This window comes from Rhopalosiphum maidis, chromosome 2 (assembly GCF_003676215.2).
Source record: "Rhopalosiphum maidis isolate BTI-1 chromosome 2, ASM367621v3, whole genome shotgun sequence".
NCBI lineage: Eukaryota > Metazoa > Arthropoda > Insecta > Hemiptera > Aphididae > Rhopalosiphum > Rhopalosiphum maidis.
The window spans coordinates 33,734,223-33,756,755 of record NC_040878.1 but is presented as its reverse complement, the minus strand read 5'-3'; the positions used below and the strand labels follow the sequence as shown (position 1 = coordinate 33,756,755).

Here is a 22,533-nt window from a genome sequence, read left to right as displayed (position 1 = left end):
TTTTTTATCGAAAGTTATAAATTATAAGACCATAATGATAAAGTGTTCACCGAAGAAAAATATCAAACTGTATTTGTAAAAGATAAACTTAGGCAAATAAATACAGTAAATACACGTTAAATTAATGAAGAAAATTCGAAAAACTTTATTTTTAATAAACAATCGTAATTAATTTATAAATGTAAATTATGATTTCAATAGTCACTGACAACTGTCAGTTACTCTAATTAAAGTCTCCATAGAATGCTGTAAGTGAATTCAACTTTCCATTAATAATGTTCTTCTGGATTTCCACTTTTCCAAAATCTTATGCTAACCACAAACACTAAAATATTATAATACATAGTTTAGTGTATACTTAAAACCATAATCATATGTCATACTTCTAATATGTCTGTGTTTTTTGGCATATGAAATGCTATGTTAAGCGTAATAGTTTTAGCAAGATCAAAATTATATAAATCGCCTTTAAAATGATCATTGCACATAGATTCTAATGAGTCTAAACTATAGCTTTTATAAATTGAATATCTTGGTTCTCCCTACGGCGGTGACATGAATAGAACATTTACTTTTAACGTTGGGTAAATTAAAAATATCAAATTGTATTTGTTAAAGATAAACTTAGGCCAATAAATACAGTAAATACACGTAAAACTAATGAAGAAAAATCAAAATAACTTTATTTTTAACAAACAAACATAATTAATTTATAAATGTAAATTATGATTTCAATAGTCACTGACAACTGTCAGTTACTCTAATTAAAGTCTTCATAGAATGCTGTAAGTGAATTCAACTTTCCATTAATAATGTTCTTCTGGATTTCCACTTTTCCAAAATCTTATGTTAACCGCAAATATTAAAATATTATAATACATAGTTTAGTGTATATTTAAAACCATAATCATGTGTCTTACTTCTAATATGTCTGTGTTTTTTGGCATATGAAATGCTATGTTAAGCGTAATAGTTTTAGCAAGATCAAAATTACATAAACCGCCTTTAAAATTATGACTGCACATAGATAGTCTAAACTATAGCTTTTATAGATTGAATATCCTGGTCCTCCCTACGGCGGTGACATGAATAGAATATCCGCTTTTAACTTTGGGTAAATTAAAAATAAGTCACCAACCATAAATTCAATTTTATCAGAAACACATGTCTAAGCATTATTACTTGCTTATCTGATTTTTTCAGGATCAATATCAATTGCTATCACTAAGCACAAGTTATTAAAACTTATACTAAATATTATGTTACATAGTAAACATAATACCTTTTTTGCACGTCTTTGCCAGTTGAATTATATTACCGTCTCCTCTGCAAAAGGATCCACTACTTAGTTATTTTTAAACGTTTTGCTATGTGATGACTTAATATTTCTGGGCATACAGAATAAAAGCTCTGTGTAAAATAAAATAAGATTTCAAAAAATAAAATTTAACACATTTCCTGCTTACTAATTAATTTTAATGAGTGCTAAAATATTAGTGATGAAGAAAGTCATAGAATATTTCTAAATATAAATGCACTTATCTCTAGATAACTTCAATACATTAATAATATTTTAGAAATAAATTACACGAATATATCAATATGTTACATCGTATAATATAATTTAATTACTTTCATCCAATATGATGCTACGATCAAAATTTAAAAATTGCATGTAGCTCATTGCCCAGTATTAATGTTGAGTATGTTTTTGTTGGCAATAAACAGGTCTCGGGACTTAAAGTATTTGCTTATTTTTATGGATTGACTTAAAATATAACATAGTACTATGGAAGTGTATGTTATGTTACAACACGTTCAATTATGAAATTTAAAAATGCTTTTTTTTCAACGATTTTTTAAAAAAGATAATTCCAGTTTTTCTGATTATTTTTGCATTTTTGACAAGTGTTTCTAGTTTTTATAGTTTTTTTAGAAAATTTCTCGGAAAATCTATAAACAGTAAGGCAAAATGCCTCGAAAGTGATGTTTGATTTTTTTATAATATAAAGATTTCATTTTGATTTTTGATTTTTTAGTTAAAACTTTTCCTAATCATTTTGTTTCATTTTTTTTGTAATCTTTAATTATATTATTTTTAGCACAGTTAAAAATTATGTCTAGTACCTACTTTATCATTTAAAAAAAAAGATTTTTTACACAAAACAATATACATCAATTTATTTAAGAATGTTGTTCAACATTTCAAAATGTATTTTTTATTTTTTTTCTGTAATAGTACAGTATAGATAATTTATAGTATATTCAATTGATCTGTAGCATACTTATTTGTTACAAGATGGTTAGTAAACAATATTTTTATTTTATAGGCACACTGATGTGACAATGTTTGACATAAATAATTTGTGTTGAACAGTAATAATAATAATAGTTGATAATAATTGGTAACAATTTAATATTTATAAATTGTAAAATATTATTTCTAATTAAAAATTGTACTAAAACACGTAGAGTGAACTATGGTGATTTTTGAATACGGTTTTTAAACCGTGTATAAATTGTTTTAAAATTAACGGCTATTAGGCACCGACATTGAACATTAAAATTGCCACTCGGGTAGTTTTTACTTCATTTTTCTTTAAACTTCCAAATGTTGTGCATTAATGTTTCTGTAATACAGTTATACCTATATTGACATAGATGATATTAATATATCATAGGTATAGGAAGGGCCTGCAAACTTTGTTCTAGTGGTAAAAATGGTAAAATATCCGGCAGTAGTAAAATAGCGTAGACTTGATTTGAAATTTAAGAGATTGTTCTGTATCGAGTTTATACTTTTTTTCCGGGTGGCTTTTCATTTACATGTTTTTCAGATAACATTAATTATATTCTACGTTTAAGATCAAACTGTGTAATAATAATTATAACATCAAATTATAATCATTCAATGAATCTTATCATTCTAATATAAAGACTTTCATTTTAACTTTTAAATAAAAATCTAAATGATCTGCAAATGGACTTAATTCTAATTTTTGTTTACGATCGTACGATACAAGATATTTTTAAAACGGGCAAATTATATGTACCTACTAAGTAATCCATTTAATGTAAGAAACTAATTATTTTAAAATAATATATTTCCGGTTTTTAAAATATTTCTTTTAGTTAATTAAAGTCGTTATAAAACTACATATTATTGGAAAAAATTACTCATATTGTTTTTATTAGTAACACATACGTTTTCATTATTTTGAATGACAATATACATTTTAAATATCATATTCCGTAGCAGAATATTATACGGAATATTTTGATTTATAATAATTACATTTCGGACAAGCAGTTTATTTATTGTATAAACATTTATAACGTTTTGGAAACATTTTGCTTTTTTAAAACTAAAGAATAATTTAAATTAATATTTTTAAAAGGTTTTACACCAATTAATTGCAGTTTGGTTGCAGGCCTGTGATTTTATTATGAATTTTAATATATATTATTTTAAGTGAATCACTTACACCCAAAAATTACCTTTTATTAAAATATATAGAAAGATAGGTGAACGGCTAAACACAAATAAATGTGGCACCGATTATAATATATGTTGTTGTATAATATTATACATTTTATAATATGTAATATAATATTTCAATTATTGAAACAGTATTTTTGAATACAGGTTTATTGTCGTATTTAAATTATATATAAATATATATATATCATCACCACGTAAAACTAACGAAAATAATGATAATTTATGTACGTATATGCTGTTCCCTAATCGCCGAAAGCAGTAAAATATATAATATCACGACGGATAGTGGTATCGATGCGATGGACAGCGGTGAGCGATTAATAGTAAGGGCACGGTCGAAAATGTTGGCCCAGATTTGATAACTTTGATAGTGATATATTGATGCCGGAGACTGTGCGGGGTGGATTGGTTGGAAAATAATTATATAAATATCAGCCGTGCCGAATTTCCGGGTACGATGCTACTGCGCAACATCGACGACGACCGGATGCAGACATAACCGACGGGGAAATAATTAAACAATATCAGAACCTGTGCGATGATGTGCTGTCTGCCTCTTTTACGACCACAGAACAATTATTGTTTTATATATCTGTGTTTATGACCAGGATCTTGATCGTTTCCGGTGGTCACCGAATACTTCGCTGTGGCGTATTTATCACCACTATCATTGCGCATAGTAATGTCGCGCTCTATATCCGTTCGCCACCTGTCTTGATCGTAATACACTGCAGTTTAAAAACACTTGCGACATCTTTCCACCGACCACCCCTGATGACCGACCGATCACAAGAATAAATTTCGGGATGATCACTGGTCTTATACTTTAATCCAATCACATTTGTGTACTGCGTGTACCACAATATGCCATGTACTTTAATATTTAGTTTCAATATTGATTATTGTGAAATTTATTTACTAATAAAGATAACCTTCTCGAAAGGTAACAAAGTATAAAAAGTATAACACAAACGAATGAAAGTATTAACGAGTTAATCTGAATACTAGTGATACTACAAAAATGCATAAATTATTACGATATATTTTATAAATCTACTATTCTTTTATATCGAAAAAACAATCATAAAATATCATGTACGATGTACATGTTTTTTTTAAATTACAAGTAATTTGTACATTGTGTTTTATTAGTACCTAATAAAAATGTTTGAATCTACAACTTATAAAGAGATTTTGGGTACTTTGGTTTAAAATCTTTGATATAAATAAATTTACTGTGATGGTAAAAAATTAATAATGATCATATGAAATCAAGCTTTTGCTTAGAACTGGTGAATACGTATATTATAGACGTCACTAGTTTAGAGCTGTCATGATTCAAAAAATCATGAAACTATAAATATCGTTTTATTTTTTTTATTACAATTTAGCATTGCTTCGATGGAATAAATATGCAATAATAACTGCTTGTCCGTACATAAACTTAATATTTATTGGAAATATATTAGAAACAATTGCCAACAGTGTATATAATTTTATGTTTCATTCATGAAGTAGTCATGAACCAATGCTTATTGGTTGTAGCTGTTAATGGTACGTTTAGAGTACTACCAAAAAAGTCCACTTGGTGACTTGGATTAGATATATTATATAGCTACTATCCATGTCATGTAGGACAATATATTGTGTATTTATAAATTATACTATACACAATGACATTTCAAAAATATGTAAATTAATTTTAAGATATATCTATTTCTACTATGAATAATTTTCTACACATTTCCTAAGGATGCCATTTTTTTTAGATAAGTTTTACAACATCAGGAATCGATGAAAGTTTAAAATATAAATATTAAAAACTTTCAGTTACATATATAAATTACAATTTAATATCAAAAGTAGTATTCTATTTATTTCATAGATTTTAGGTGATCTAAATATTAATCATGACAAGATAATATTTTTCGTGCACTATAAGTCATTACTAGCTATAATAACTCATTTAAAAATAATAACTCTATATGATAGTGTTATTTTGGTAGTAACATTCTTACCCGACCTAAATTATAAATGTCTGTACTTCCATGGTTTTTGCTTTATAGTATAAGTAATTTTATCAAACCAGCGAACTCTAATGACTTGCTTTTTCTCGCTAATAATATTGTCTCGAATTATTAAATATTTTTAAAATTTGAAATCTGATTATAAACCATAATGTATAAATAGTATATCTACAATAATAGTACCTTTATGTATAACATAATACACAATGATCAGTAGCGGATCCAGAGTGATTGCCACCCCCACCACATTCTATCTCAAAAATTAAAAAATTGTTTGAAGTCCCTGATTTTAGTTTTTGACGTAATTATACTTCAAGGGTGACAAAATTATAGTGAAATATTTTTTTATTTATTACTATTATTATAAAAAAATATTATTTTTTGTTCTGTATGAGGCTGTAGAAAGTAACATATGTATGTACCTAAATAAATACTTTATCAAAATTAATGTGTGCCTTTTAAAAATCGCCCCCCCCCCTGTTATCTCGGTCTGGATCCGCCTCTGACAATGATATACATAATATGCACTAAAATCTGCAGAACAATGTTCTTGATAGAGTTAGAAAAAATATTAATTTATACGTAACATACTTTTACTAAGACTTTTTCTGGCCATTTAAAAAGTTCACATCTTGGCTTAGTAAAGCCCTTTGAAAAATAACAGATGCTTATTTTTACATTCATTAAACACCATTGTGGTATTTATACTTTTTAAATTCATATAATATAGTCATTTTACATTTATGCGTACAAGTATATAATATACATTTTTTTATGAACAAATATTAAAAATACTGAAAATATATAACATTATAAATTTATAACTATACATATATAATATATATATAAATAATAAATATCCTTAATACTAATTAATTATTACAGTAATGTATTATTAAATATAACATTAAAAACACTTTGTTGTATTTAAAAATTAGAACAAATTAAAAACGAATCAAAATTAAAAAATTAAAAATTAAACAGATGGTAGATACCTACATATATAATATTATATTTCTATATGTTTACTATAATCGTATAACTATAATAATAATAATAATAAATAATAATTGTAATTATTCAATATACATAATCGTTTTGTATAGTCATATTATAATCTAGAGGAGAGTGGAGTTCCGAAAGCTAGACGGTAGTCAGCTTAAAATTTAAATCAAGTTTAAAAATTACAATTTAATATTACAGAACCACATACTAATACCCCGAATGCGTGGTAGCATATTTTTATGATAATATTTTTCATATCATACTTAAATTATTATTGTGTAACATCTGCGGAATGAGTAAAAGAAAAAAATAATATGACAAACAAATCATTGGTGTAGTTAAGCATCACACAGTTGACTGGAAGAATCGACAGTCGAAATCGTTCAACTTCCATTTTTTCGACAGGATTCGAGTGATAACGAATAGCAAACCATTATAAATTAAAGTCCAGTGTTTCTCAACTGGTGTTTCGCGGAACTCAAAAGTTTCGTAGGCCAAAACCAAGTGTTCTGTGAAGAATTTAGAAAAAAAATAAATTTATAAATAACATGTTGATTTGTACTACGATTCGAACAATGAACGAGAGTTGATCCTCTTTTCGTTGGGATGGAAAAAATGAAGGTTCCGCAAAGTGTTCAAGTTCCTAAAATGTCCCGTACTAAAATATGTTGAAAAACATTGAATTACACACTTGGCTTTTGGACAACGGTATTATAATACCAATGGTGTTTATTCCTACAACATACCTATTCAATTTCTTGCGTTTGTAGGACTGCGTCATTTCGTATTTTTTATTGTCGTATACTAGTATAACATCAAATAAGTATTAAAATATGTTATTAAAAAGATAATAAATAATAATTAAATCACGCGACACCATATATTACTTATATATGGTTTAACCCATACCTATAGCTACTACAATATCTGCAACAAAACGTGTGCATATCTAAATAATATAATACTGCCTATATAATAATATAATATATTATCACTGGTTTGAGGTGATGATTGGTGGAATGGGGGGAGGGGGGTCGTGCAAATTTGTTATTAGGTCGCGTCTATATTATAACAATAATTATATAATATATTATCTGCCTAAACCTAATTTTATTATACTGTATAATTATTTTATCAATATAAAATGTTATTATATTATGTTACGTATTTACACAGATATTCTAGAATATCTGTGTGTATTTATGACGAAGGCACAAGAATAATACAAAGAAGACTGCAATCGTTGTATGATATTGTGTGTTTGATATACGCGCACGATTATCGTATATTATATTGTACACATTATTATTACACATAGGCACCCGTATATAACTGGAGTACAGGACACATGGTTACGAGGATCAGTTCGACTTAATCGTGAATACGCTCGAGAGCGGCGTGGGCTGCGCCTCGTTGGTCATGGGCAGCGTGCTGGGGCCGTTGTTGTGTTTGCCGTCGGTGACGTACCGTTGTTTCTCGCCACTGCACATGGACTTGACTTTCAGGCTCATAGGATGCAACAGGTCCTCGTTGGTCGATTCTTCTTTACTCCACAGATCTGTGTAAAAATCACATATTACATAAGTTATAAATTGTAACAATATAAATTATGATAATATTAATCATCAATATCACTAAAATATAATAAAATATAACGATTATATTATTTGTTGACTGTAAAACGTATTGTAAAAATTCAAAAACTTAAAGAGCGATTCTTTTAACGGATGTAGTCAATTTGCACCAACATTTTTAAACTGCGTTTATAATTTGCACTAAAATTAAAATAGATTATTATATGATAGGTAAAATCGAAAGAATAATTGTATAAGTTTCGATATTAGAGTATAATATATTAAGATGTAAGAAACTAAAGACATAGAATATTTCGTTTATAGATTCTGAGTGGTTATTTTACTCGACTATTAATTAAATTCTAATCTTATCTGTATTAATATCTAACTATAAGTACATGCATTTTTAACAATACGATTTTATATCTCAAATACCGATTTGTATACACCTATATTTATTATTACATAGTTGCTATGTTATAGTATATTATTGAGTTTAAATGGGAAAAAATCTATATTTTTTGACATGTTTAACTTTTTCTTAATGTTTTTTAACATATCAAATATCAATTTAAATACCTACACTTTATGGTCAATAAACAATAAAGTTTAAACAATAAACACAAAACTCTTTATTTGGTTTTAACGGCGTTGTTTGAAAACTAAAAAAATATGATATTGAGTATATTGAGTATATTGAGTATATTGTACTATTATTATAATTGCGCTATTGTTCCCCCACTCATTACTATAAAATCATAAAAAAATAAAATTGTTATCTGAGTAACATGTAAGGAATCGATTTTTTTAGTAGTTGCGAGCATTTCTCTGTAGCTAGTCCAACTCTACCGCTAATAAGACATGTTTTTTCTGCAGCAGCAGTCGATATTTTTTCAACATCAAACATCGGCTGCGGTGAAATTTAAACTCTGGACACTCATCTAGTAATATACATGAGGTATGTTCGATTGCTTTATTTGATAATATACTGACTATACTGTGAAAATGGCGGATTAATGATTTTGTTGTTGGGAATTTCATTTATATCATATTTATCTGATATTGTGTAATTTAAATTTAATAATATAATATTCTGTAAAAAAAATTCATTTTTTGTATTTACAAATAAGAATAAAAATAAAATCATAACTGATTTAATTAAAAATTGAAATCGAACAATCATAGAATAGTTAGGCAATTATAATAACAATACAATTATATATAATTTTTATACCAAAATTATTATAAATATATAATACATAAACAATTTTACTTCTAATAATCAAATACAGATACCAGGTATACATTATTTTAATAAATTTGATGTTTACCTTGCGCGTTGAAGTAAATTTTAACGGAAATGCTAAATATTTTTGGTATACCCAACAGTTTGACACAGTGTCTATACTTATTTTATTTATACATATATATTATTTACTGTACATAAATCAAGGGCATTAATTGTATTTCCAAATTACAAAATGTTTCAAGGAAAGCAGAAGAAAACATAATTGATAAAATGTAAGCCAGCAGAGACACACAGACATCATCACTCGGGTAAAATATTGATTAGTTACTTCGGTCCTGTTATCATGTATATATATGTATATGTGTGTGTGTCACTAGGTTACATTTATATAGTATGCACTATTTAATTTAATAATCTTAATAAATTGGCCAAAAATGATAACAGGGAACATTTTTTTAATAAAATACTATCGTATCCTACAAATGTAATATACCTGATCAACGTATAAAACATTAATTTCAGAGAGATAAAAAAGAGTTTATTAAGATAATTAAAAATCTCAAATTTTTCAAATAAAATTGTTTATCTAACTTATGATTTACTAGAAATGAAAACTAATGCAATTGAAAATAAGTACAAAGATTACATCGATGATTTATTTCCTAACTGTAAATTAGGTAGTTTTACAAGTATAATTGACGTCACGTAAAATCGATTGTTAAACGCAACTTTTAAAGCTACTAAGTAAAGCAAAGTGTAATATAACTATTCACCTTAAGTTAGGTTTACCATTGATGCTGATGTCTGAATTTAAAAGAAATATTATAGTAGACAATTATAGCATGTCATAATTTCATAGCAGTTGAAAAACGATTCTGAACACAATTTTTTTTGGATTAAGTATTGGTGTATTAGGTACAGCTTTCGTGGAATGTTTATAAATGTATTTGCTTATTAGGTTATTTAAAAAATCTCCAAGGTCCCAGATGAATTCATTTTAGAAAAGTGTCGGTGGTGTTGCACGTATTTGTTTGATGATTTTTACTATCATCACATGTATTTTCCGAAAAAACATAATGCATTTCATTAGTTCCATATTAAGAACATAAACAATTAATAATAATGTGTACTCATAATATATACTGATAAGTACATATGACATGCTGAATGATAAAAAATAAGAAAAACAGAATACATATTTTATAGTTGCATATAAATTCGACTACTGGTGATAGTGCATTATTTATTTAGTTGAATATAACGAAATACAGAGTGGTTAAAAATTACTTATCAAAAAACATGCAATAATTCAATTCACGCAGACTTTGGAATTTATATTTTTATCATTTTAATTATTTTTCAGATCAATTACATAATTGTATAATAATTATATTGATTGTTTTAATTTATCATATAATGTATATTCGAGAAAATATAGATTGTTAAATTTGGAAAAAAAAAATCTTTATACTTGGATACCGTCGTACCGACTGTGTCTCGAGCCTTATGTACACTAAATCGTATTTAATCTCAAAACTATGTTTAACATGCGAGGAAATAATTCAACATTATTAATCCTATCATTATTTCACACTTAAATATACAATAGGACACGTACGCCTTAATGTGAAAGATAGTAAGTCCGTCGATCCCAGAGTTTATTTTAGAAACATTCCAATAATAATATGTAATACCTACGTTTTTACCTAGTTCTATAACATTAAATTTGTTTCATCGTTATCGACAGATAGCTAGATAATTTCAATAGTAACTTATGTATTATTTAGTAGTACCTATATAAACATAAAACTATATCTATATAACTATAATAATTACGCGAGATAAAATATTTTCCCGTGTTTGTGATTACTATATAATAATGAACAATAATTTTTGACACAACGCAATCGTTAAAAACAAATTTAATTATTCGAAACTGGAGTGTGGAAAATTATGCTGTATGTACTTTCAAACACGAGTATGTTTTCATTATGAGTTCAATTTCAATATTATGCACTCTATTCAATATGGCATAGGTAATATTATTGTGTAGTGTGGCATAGTTAATTATCAAAATAATTATTTGAATGTGATTATATTTATTATAAATTTAGGTACGTTTATTATGAATTTAAGGTTAAAGTTTCGAAGTGACTAAGAATATATTTTGGGAAACACTTGATTTGGAAATACACGTGATAAAACTTCAACCCACGCGAGGCTTTATCATCTGTGCATTTGGATTACACAATAGTACACACAATACACTGTACAAAGAATATTACTGTTTCCAACGTCAAGGCATAATGTTCGCACAAAAGAGGTAATTTCAACGTTTTATAATAATTTAAATACATTGTATAATTGCTAGAATAATTTATATTATTTAAATTAAATTGTATGCATGTAGAGAATTTAAAATAATTGAAATATTTACTTCGTATATTCATTATTTATAGTAATAATTATTAGTAAGTATTATTTAAAAATAATGACAATTTGAAATTTTGAATTATCCAAATTAATTTATAGTTCAAGCTTATATTTAATAGTTGTTTGACAAAATAAAAATTATTAATGGTCATTATTCGATAATGGACATAGATTAAACTATAGATTTTGTTTTTTAATATCATTATTAAATTTAATTTTGAATTTAAACATATTGTAATGTTCAAAGTTTAACTACTTTTATACTACTAATAACAAAATTATTTTTCTTAAAAATTTATAATATTCAATATTAAATTACTAAATGAATAAAAATAAAATTATATAGACAATTCAATAAAATAAAAAAAAAAAATCGTTTTAATTAGGTAATCTAATGCATTTAATTTGTACATTATTATAATCGTACATCCTCAGTCATTATCATTTGCTTAGTTTCTACAACATAATTTCTTTCTTAAAACTAAAAAATGATATAAGGTTATTTAAATGTTTTTTTTTTATTTGTTTTTCTAACAATTTATTATTTAGTATGTTTAAATATTGTATACTAGTAAATTATAAATTCAAATTATTTTATTTTTTTATTTTTAAATATTTTAATCTGTCATTTTATTTATTTTATTTTTAATTAATTATAAAACACAATATGCAGAAATATTCTTATAACAGTGAACCACTAATTGTTTTAGTTGATTTTTATGTTTATTAAAAATATCGTTTCATAATTGGAATTACCACCTTAAAGATGTTGATACGTAAAAGAGTATAGTCACTGGAATGTGTACATAATATTGCATTCATCTTAATATGAAATACTAAAATTAAAACTAAAAATACGTATATAGTACTTTTATTTTTGTATTACTAATATTTTATAGAAAATAGTACTACTTCAGAATATTAAATAAAACAATTAGTTGTCAACAGTTAAACTGTAATAACTTGTTTAGTGTTCATTATTAAAGTAATCACATTGTATAATATTTTATAGAGTCATCATAATCAATATCATAAATAGTTTAAGACAATTCACAGGATATGACGTATCTACAAATATATATATATATATATATATATATATATATAAAGCTAGAAATAAAAAGTATAAGATTATTTATTGTTTTGAAACGTAATAAATATTATTGTAATAACTACCTAAATTAATAGCGTTTAAGTAATTAAAATATTATGTATTTATTTAAATTGAGGAAATAATAAAACGAGTTATACTAAGTACAATTATAAGCATTAGAGATATAAAGCTTATTATATCTATACAAATTTAGTTTTATAGTAATTTAATATATAAATATATTTAGCACCAATTTAAGTAATTTTTTTTAAACTTATTTTTTTATAAATAAAATGCGAAAAATATATGATTATTCTGATCAAAACAACATAACAATAAAAAGTAGAAATTAACGTTCTTAATCTTAAATTGAGCATAATATTATACTAATACTATTAAATGGCATAAGCGTAAAATTGAAAATTAATATGATACAGCTTTATAATCTAGTTAGTTGTTAAAATAATATATTTATTTTTTAATTATACAGTATTTTAGAAAATGTATAGTTTTGTGAAAATCTTTATGATAGACAAATATCATAAGGAGTTGGCGAGTAAGAAGATTTACAGAACTGTGTAGATCTAAATAAAGTAAATATAATATACTACACATAATTTTAAATAGGGAAATTTATTTTGTAATGAAACGTGTAAAAAAATGTATAAAACATGTATGAAAACGTTTAATCTCACATTATGTAGTTTATTGGTCAAAAATTGTTTCCTTTTAAATTTCAATATTTGATTAAAAATTAGTTTATGGGACCTATCGGTATAAACATACAATTAATGCAATTAATACGAATATACAATTTGAACATGATAAATAATTTGTATTTTTAATAGAAAAGTTAACAAAATCAAAGAAAATTGATATTACTTTTATGTTTTTATTTTATATCATTTTATCGACTACAAATATTTAGTAATTTTATTTCAAACAAAACAATGTAAAAAAAATAGTAAGACAAGAAAGGGGTAGTAGCGCCTTTTATTGTATTCAGCTTTTACATATTATGTCCTTAATTATAATTTACAACTTACAATATTTTATAGTTACTGCTTAGGTAGTTAATTATTATGCATTTTAAATTTCACTGATATGATAGAAATTCATAATTGATACAAGTAGGAACAAGTTAATAATTGAAGGTGTAGTCTTTAGGAACAAAACTAGTTATCATTAAAGAGTTCATAACCTTTTATTATTATTTATAATTTTATTATTAAATAATAGGTATCTATTGTTCTTACTAGTTGTATACAAATATTATACATTATTTCGTAAGTAACAAACGAGTTGATGAACATGTTTTTCAAATATTTAAAATAAATCACGTACATATTTTTATCTAAGTATTCATATGTTTGTTATTATTATTCACTTCACCAATAAACTACAGGGATTTTTCTATATACGTAATATTATTATAATATAATATTTATCAGATTTTCGCAAAACAATCATATTATGAATATATTTAATATATTATTTATAATATAATTTTATATTGATATATATTTGAGTATTGTACCTATTTTGTTGATGGAGTTGAACAAAATTAGTATAAGTTATTAACAAAAGTAAAAATAAAATATATTGTTTAGTGTACGCATTTAAGTTTGTATTTTAGATTTTGAATGAATAATAATTAAATTTATTTCATAATGGTTTATGTTTTTTCAGCTATGTCATCTAGTTAATAAAAAATGATATTAATTTAATTTTTGCAGTAGTTCTACACATAAAGAAAATACACCAACTATATTAAAGGACAAATGGAAAAATATTAATTACGTATTTGGTTTCGATAATTTAATACTTTTTACATAAAAAATATAATTTTATAAACTTTATAATTTGTTAATTTGAAATTTTTTTTTTATAAAATTTAGTATGATTAAGTCTCAAAAATTGAAACTATCTGAAAATGTTATGAAGTTTAATATGAATTTATCAATATTTACGGTTTTTACTTATGTAATTTTTAAATTTTTAATATAGCTAGTAAATTTATAATTACTGTTAAAATTATTTATTCTAAGTTTGGTTTGATTTTTAAACTTCTTACAAACACGTATATACATTGTGGTAGTCTTAGTTTTTCTTAAGAATCGTTTTTAAAAAATAATTTATATTTTATAGTAATTATAATTAATTATCTACTAAAGCTTTACGAAGGACTAACTTTTAATTTATAAATGATATTTTGAGCACTACTTGTTTTTAAAATTTAAAAATGTCTAAGACATTGAGTTTGGATTAATCATAATTAATTCAAATCGTATCTAAATCAAACAGTACAATGATTAACTAAACACTAAGTTAGACCAACAGAAATAAATGATTAATAACGTTTAAAGTTTCGAGTGATTTTTAAAACAATTTTTATCATGTACTCAAAATTATAATAAGATAATAATAATAATTCACTTGAGTTGATTACACATATAATGTACTCACAGCTATATTGTATTGTAATGTCAAAGTTTAAATATAAAATATTATTTGTATAAATTAGAGATTAAAGAGAATAATATTATATTAATATATTAAATTATTGTTTTCTTTGTTAGGTTAAAATAATAAAAATAAAAGTAATAAACCTTGAAACTTTTAATTATTTATAAATATTAAAAGAATAAAATGAACAATATTTTTATACTTTTATGCATGTATAAATAATAAAGTATAATAGCATGAATAATTTTTTTTCGAATTTTTAAACATGCGAATAATTTGTTATAAGGTAAGTACAAACAGGATACAGAAATTAAATATTAATCAAGTATCAGTTATCAATTGTAATTTCCAAATCTTTCATCTTGTAAAACTGTGCATTTTAAATTGTTACAATAATTATATATTATTGTAAATATTAATAAATTATTGCTTTCTAACAAATTTAGTAATATTAATTATTTTATATTAACATGGTTTTTTTTTTTAATGTTTAAGTGCACGTGAAAATGATTATGAATATATATTTGAAAAATGTATTATATCTATAATTTGTATAGTTTTATATGTTGTTAGTAACTTTAGATTAAAATATAAAGTCTTCGCTGTAATATTTAAAATTATAGAATTATAGATTCATCGTTATTATGAATTATTTTAAAAACACGCGTATTATAATTTATATAATATTTTCGTAACTGCATGTAACTTATATTATTGAAATTTTTTAATATGTTATTAATTTTATTTTAAGGTAAAAAAAATGTATTAAGTATTTAGTATATATGGAAGAGCTGATTTATTAAGAAAAAATTCTCAATATTCCACAATTGAGATACACAATATAGAAACCTCTAATCAAACGTTAATTGAAAAAAAATCTGGTAATCTGAACCACATATTGTATTACGTTATACCTCATTGAAGTAATTTATTTATCTCACTGGATTTTCAACTATCAACCATCACCATTCTTTTCAATTTCCTGTTATTTCATAAGCAAATATATACCACTACCAAAACCATTATTGGTCAAATAACGGATGTGCCAAAACCTTAGTAAATTGAACTCAAACAACTTGCACGTAAGACGTAAGTATACACAGTGATTGCATTGATCAACTATATCAATCGCTCTTAAAAATTGAAGTTCAACAGTCATAAAATTAAAAAAAAATAATAATTACGATCTCTCACAACTCGCACTTTTCTAGGTGTATTATCTATAATTGATCTAAAAATGTTTACTAATATAGACAATTCTATAAAATATAAAATATCATTAAAATTAAAAATAATACCTACAAAATCTATTGGATTAATATTTACTGTTTTTTTTAAACAATCAGGAACTTAGCTAACTTAATAGACCAATTATGTAATTTGTTGTAATAATATATGATACCTAGAGAAAATTCGAAGCTCTCGAAATTGTTAACTGAATCACTCAAACAGAACCCGGAATCAATCTCCGCCACTGTCCACTATCAAATTCGTTGTTTTTTATAATTTACACAACAAGGTTTAGTAATTGTAACACTTTACTGATTGTAAGTATTTCTATTGATGTCTAAATAATAGCCTATGTGTGTTTATTAATTATATAAATATAAATGTCTGTATATCACTATCAATGGACGCTAGAGTATGGCCACTTATAAAAAACAATATAAATTGCCTAATAACTTTGAACTGGTCATAAAAAAAATATTTATCATAAGAGTTCGTTTACATTATTGGCAGTAAAGTAGAATTCTAACACATCCGCCGATGTAAAAGAACTAAAACAATAAGTAATAGCATGCAATTATTTCAACAAGAAATCATTGTCTACGCCAGAGGTTCCCAACCGGGGTGCCGTGAACTTAATTAAAGGTTTTGTGAAATTATTTGAAATATCTTAATAATCAAATAATATTATACAATAATAATTAAAAAATAAAAATATATAGTTGATATCCAATGTAATAATTTGTTTATAAAATATAATATGTGTATATATACCAGGGGTGGCCAGCAAGAAAAGACTCTCGAGCCATCAAATGTATTAATAAATATGGAAAAGCCAAAATGTAAAAGAAAAAAAAGGTCAATACATAGATAAAAATATACATAAATTCATATTAACATTTTTTTTTTGTAAAAATGTTACGATAAGATGCGAGCCGCAAAAGTCTATGACGCGAACCGCAGTTTGGCCACCCCTAGTATATACTATATATACCTACGATTCACTATTTTTGTTTATACTTAAACTCCACTTAATCTAATTAATACTGTCAAATTAAATTATCTAATTAATACTGTCAAATTAAATTGAATTTCGACAAAACAACAACAGTTTTATTTTTCTATGGAAGTTGTTACCAAATAAGTATGCTTAATATTTATTTCTCAAGACGCAATTATTCTAAAATTTATTTTTAATGTTACATATCTCCTAGACATATGCTAAATTAATGTTTAAGGTTTTGTATGGAACTTTTTAAGTTCTTTATAAATTATAAAAAAAAACGTGAAACCAATACATTCTGTACAACTTCGATTGTTTTGACCACCTCCTTACAGCGAAAACTTTATAATATGAATTCGTTGAGAAAAAAAACCGAGTTATAGGAAATTTTTATTTTATTAAACAAAACAGACATAATTTTAATTTTCCTTATTTGATTATGTAATTATAATACCTTAAATAAACTTCGAGTCATATATTATATATATTTAAATATTCAATAGTTGTACTTCTATCTATCTATTACATAACGTCTTAATACTTGTATATTATTTTTTTATTCATTTATTGAATTATTATATTGATTTAAACTTGTACCGTTTTAAAAAGAAATTTATCAGTTGTATTATTATTATTAAATATAATGTACTAATAACGTACAGTAGATACACGTTTATTAAATTACGACTGTCAATATATCGAATTCTTAGACTTTGCCTTAAAGCAATAAATTAATATTAGATTGGTAATCGATTTACGATAACCGTTATTTATGTATTTACGTTATATAATTATGTCAAATAATTTAAGTTATAATCTATAAGTCGAGATAAACGACTTCGACTTATCAAGAAATTCGAGTTGGCAAAAATCAGATTATCGAGAAAACGTATTTCAAAAATTATACACTAACATAAAGCGGCCAAAAAATTCCTTGGAGTTATCGAACATTTACCTATTATTATAATATAGACGTTCTAGCTATTAAAATTCCACTAAATTATATTTTCAAATTATTTATTGCCTCAACCAATTTTTATAATTTGTTTTATTAGATTTTAAAGTAAGTATAATAGGCAAATGTTTTTTTTAAATTTTATTTAAAAAAATGTTTTAATTTAAGGTTTCATAATATATTTTATAAATAACAATTCGAATTATTTTTTTAAATTTAATTTTGTGTATCTTAAATATCCTAAATATTTACTTGAACACGTGTCAGTATAAATAAGAATAAGTATCGAATATTCAATTAGATGTTTATAATTTATAAATGTAAGTAGTTCTGATGTGACCATTAAATACATTTATTGGAACCAAACAATTTTTACTGCCAATACTAATCCAAACCTTAAGTATTATAATCACGGTATTAATGTAATGATTTATATTTTATTTAAAGGTTGCTATATATAAGAAAAAATATATTTAACTATAAAAACAAATTTAAAAATAAACGTTGAAAGTTAGATGTATCACTTAATAAATATGTGAAAAAACTGTTACACGGATAAAAATACAGAAAATACATTAACTGATTGTATACGTATTATTAACTGGAAAAGAAAGATTAGATTTATACAATAATTGGTCTGAAATATTCTAATCTGAATTAGTCTTATGCAAAATAAACACAATATTTTAGTATAAATGAAAAAAAAAACAACGAAAACGATACTGGTCTACAATAACGCACCTTTTCGTAAAATAGAAACTAAATTACATTAATAAAAAAATGCATGTTGGTAATAGGAAAAAATATAACATATTACAGGGGTAATCTTAAAAGCTATAATATCGGTTCATAACCAAGTGGATGATATTGTAAGTCATCACCAGTCCGTAGGGCTGAAACGGCGAAACAGTTAATTTAAACATTAGACCATAGTTAATATTTACAATATGCATGGACGTTAAACAAATAGCATCATTAATAATATATTAAATTTTATTTAAAAAATACGAGTAGAATCATAACCATTATTTTTATCATAAACCTATGTGCATATTATACAAGATTTTTCTATGTAAAGGGATTTATAGTTTTTTTCATGTCATTCATAATTCATAAATATATATAATAGTTAATATCGTTATTTATATATATATATATATAATTGGTAACTTTAAAAATAAATTGGTAATTCTAAGATGATAGATTATAGATACTAATATTTCATTCAATGTTTCGGTATCTCAACTTGAAAAATTAGAATATTAGTTTATATTATATAGTTTAAATAAAAAACTATTTTTAAGAAAAAACTTTTAAGATCATAAAATGCTCAACATTCTCAAATATGTTAAGGTAGGAGGGTGCATTGTTAATTTTTATAAATTTAAAAATAACTGTTATATATAATATAGTACATCTTAAGGTAGATATACAAAGTATCATTATAACATCACTTCATAACTTACACTTTAAAAGAACTCCCTAGTCACTGTTCCTGTTTCTACTCAGACAATTTATTGTTATTATTACAATACTCAATAACATTCAAATTTTAAGAATTGAAATCAAAAAGTGTTTTAAGATAACATTTTGATTTACTTTTTTTCAAACATAATTCTATAACATAGAAATAAAAGGTGTTAATTATATAAACGTATAAGTTTATTATGATATTTTATTATTGACTAGAAAATCCGGTTATCTACACAAATCGAGGCACGTTGTTATTCTATCCATACAGAATGTGGTAGAAAATAAACCCATTTCCCTTATATCTAATATATACCTAATACATACATATCATATATCTAAGTATCATAATATTCAAATTATACATTTAAATTTTTTATCAGTTAAATAAAAATAGAATGATATGAATTTCAAAAAGTGTCCGTTGAGGTATATACTATTTACCTTGTTATAATTAATACAGACATGGAATTATTTTTTTCTGTTTATATTTTAACTATAAACATTTATATTGTAGGATTCAATAATGTCAACAATTTAAATTTAAGAATTATCAAATATATATCTTCTAAATATTTAATTCAAATATTGAATAAAACCTTGATACAATTTAAGTTTGATAAATTATTTTAGTATGAAGCTGTATTTCTTTTTGATTAATAATTCTCGTTGATACCAATAATGTTACCATAAATACAATAAGCAAATAAGTAAGATGAATTCATTTCATTCATTACTGTTAATGGGATAGATATTTTGTGTTGGGTTAAACAAGTAACTATAATGTTACAAGTTAAAACAATTATAAGTTTAAGATTTTTAATATAAAACTTTGATTCAGATCAGATCTAATTTAATGGTTCAAGAAACAAAAAAGTAATATAAACAACAATCAAGCAAACACTTTTGATAATATTATAAAATAGCTTAATATCTGATTTGTATTAAATTAATGAGTTATGTACAATGGCAAAGTTAACACAAACACCAACGGTATGGTGTACGAAATGTGCAATCACCAATAAATTATACATTTCAATTTATCTGAATGTAATTATTGGTATCTGTTTTGTTTTTACCTGTCATGTAGCTGACTATAACACCAACGAAGACTGTTACAAATGTGCCCAATAATGAGTAGTACATATATGTTATCGAGTACAACATTGTCAGTATATCGCTGAAAAATAAAATGCATAAAAATTTAAAATATCTATAAACATAACAAAATAATTATTATCGTCACTATTATATTGTATATAAGCATTATATAATACGAGTATTATGATATGAAATGCTTTGTAAACGTTTAATTATCAAATCAAATGAATTATGTTAATAGTGTTCTGAAACGATTGATCATTCATGCACATAGTTCTTTACTTAAATAACTCATCAGGATTGATAAATTAAACATGATTTATAATAAAATTTATATACTAAATTTATGCGTACTCTTTAGAGGACGATTTGAATTCAGGCGACGATAGGACACTGGAAACGGCCAAGTCGTCGTGAGTTTTGTTTATAAAGCTCATTTTATATTGTTCATACTGTACATCGAATATTGGCTCAATGTGGGGTGAGAACGTCGTATTCGTACACCCTTCAGTGGACACTGGCAGATATTCAGGTACTTTTGCAACGGACAACGATCCAACTACAATAAACAGGGTCATTAAGTGACTCGATATCATACCGGCAGCAGCACCCTGTTTGAATAAAAAAATATGAATTAAGATTTAATTAAAAACTATTAAAATATATACATATATTAGAAATACCTACAATTTTGTTTGATAAAAATAGTTTTGAAGATGATTTTAAATTAAATATCCCATAGTTTATTATTACCAATTTTACTTAAAAATGTACTCTCAATTTGATTAGACATATAATATTGTATTGAATTATACTCGTATGTATTAATTAATTGCTAGTAATAAAAATAATTGCATAAATTAACTATTTAACCTTTCAAAATCGAGAAGGAATATATCAATTATTGCTATATTTATTTTAATATTATACTCAACCAAAAATTGAATCAGTCTTATGCGATATTTGTTAAAACACTATAATAAGTTGTACGGTTGTAACCTATAAATGTGAATTAAACTATAAGTTCAAATGCAGTTTAAATACGTAGCAAAATCGTTACTCAGATTTCACGATCATTGTCAACGATTATTATCATCATTATTAATATTATATTATAATTTATACTTGTGTAATTTAAAAAATGCATTATTGTAATAATGACATACGAGATTGGCAGTTATTGGGTTAATTAAATGGTTAGATGGAATATTTTTACATTTTTAAATTGTTATATTTCAGTAATTAAGTATTTTCCTTTTAAATTTCCTATCATACTAGGTGTCGTAGTACTAAAATTAGTTTTATGTGATTATAAATTGTATAAATATAATATTTTAGATATTATATTTATGCAAATATTATAACTTATATTGATATAACAAATTAATAGTTCATAATTAATAAGAATAATTTTTTTTTGTGAATACA

General features: G+C 24.3%; 1 protein-coding gene, 1 long non-coding RNA gene and 2 pseudogenes across 3 annotated transcripts in view; 1 reads left to right on the top strand and 3 right to left on the bottom strand.

The window, feature by feature from the left end:
- Positions 1–223: 223 nt before the first annotated feature.
- LOC113554815 lies at positions 224–590 on the bottom strand (annotated as a pseudogene).
- Positions 591–760: 170 nt separating this feature from the next.
- On the bottom strand, positions 761–1,087 carry LOC113554814 (annotated as a pseudogene).
- Positions 1,088–6,522: 5,435 nt separating this feature from the next.
- The window catches only part of LOC113550989 (sodium-coupled monocarboxylate transporter 2), a 31,664-nt gene continuing 15,653 nt past the window's right edge, over positions 6,523–22,533 (bottom strand). Inside the window, exons 10-12 of one of the 2 annotated variants that reach the window (XM_026952971.1) lie at positions 21,460–21,716; positions 21,084–21,184; positions 6,523–8,092 (exon numbers count right to left, since the gene is read on the bottom strand). In XM_026952971.1, the coding sequence (XP_026808772.1) occupies positions 7,896–8,092; positions 21,084–21,184; positions 21,460–21,716 (555 nt within the window). In that variant the 3' untranslated portion in view covers positions 6,523–7,895. Of the gene's footprint in view, positions 8,093–19,186; positions 19,428–21,083; positions 21,185–21,459; positions 21,717–22,533 lie in introns of those variants that run through there. The other variant, XM_026952972.1, reaches the window with a different exon arrangement.
- On the top strand, positions 8,909–15,383 carry LOC113550990. The gene is made up of 3 exons (XR_003405096.1): positions 8,909–9,066; positions 11,494–11,680; positions 14,620–15,383. It is a non-coding gene; the product is annotated as an uncharacterized LOC113550990 (long non-coding RNA).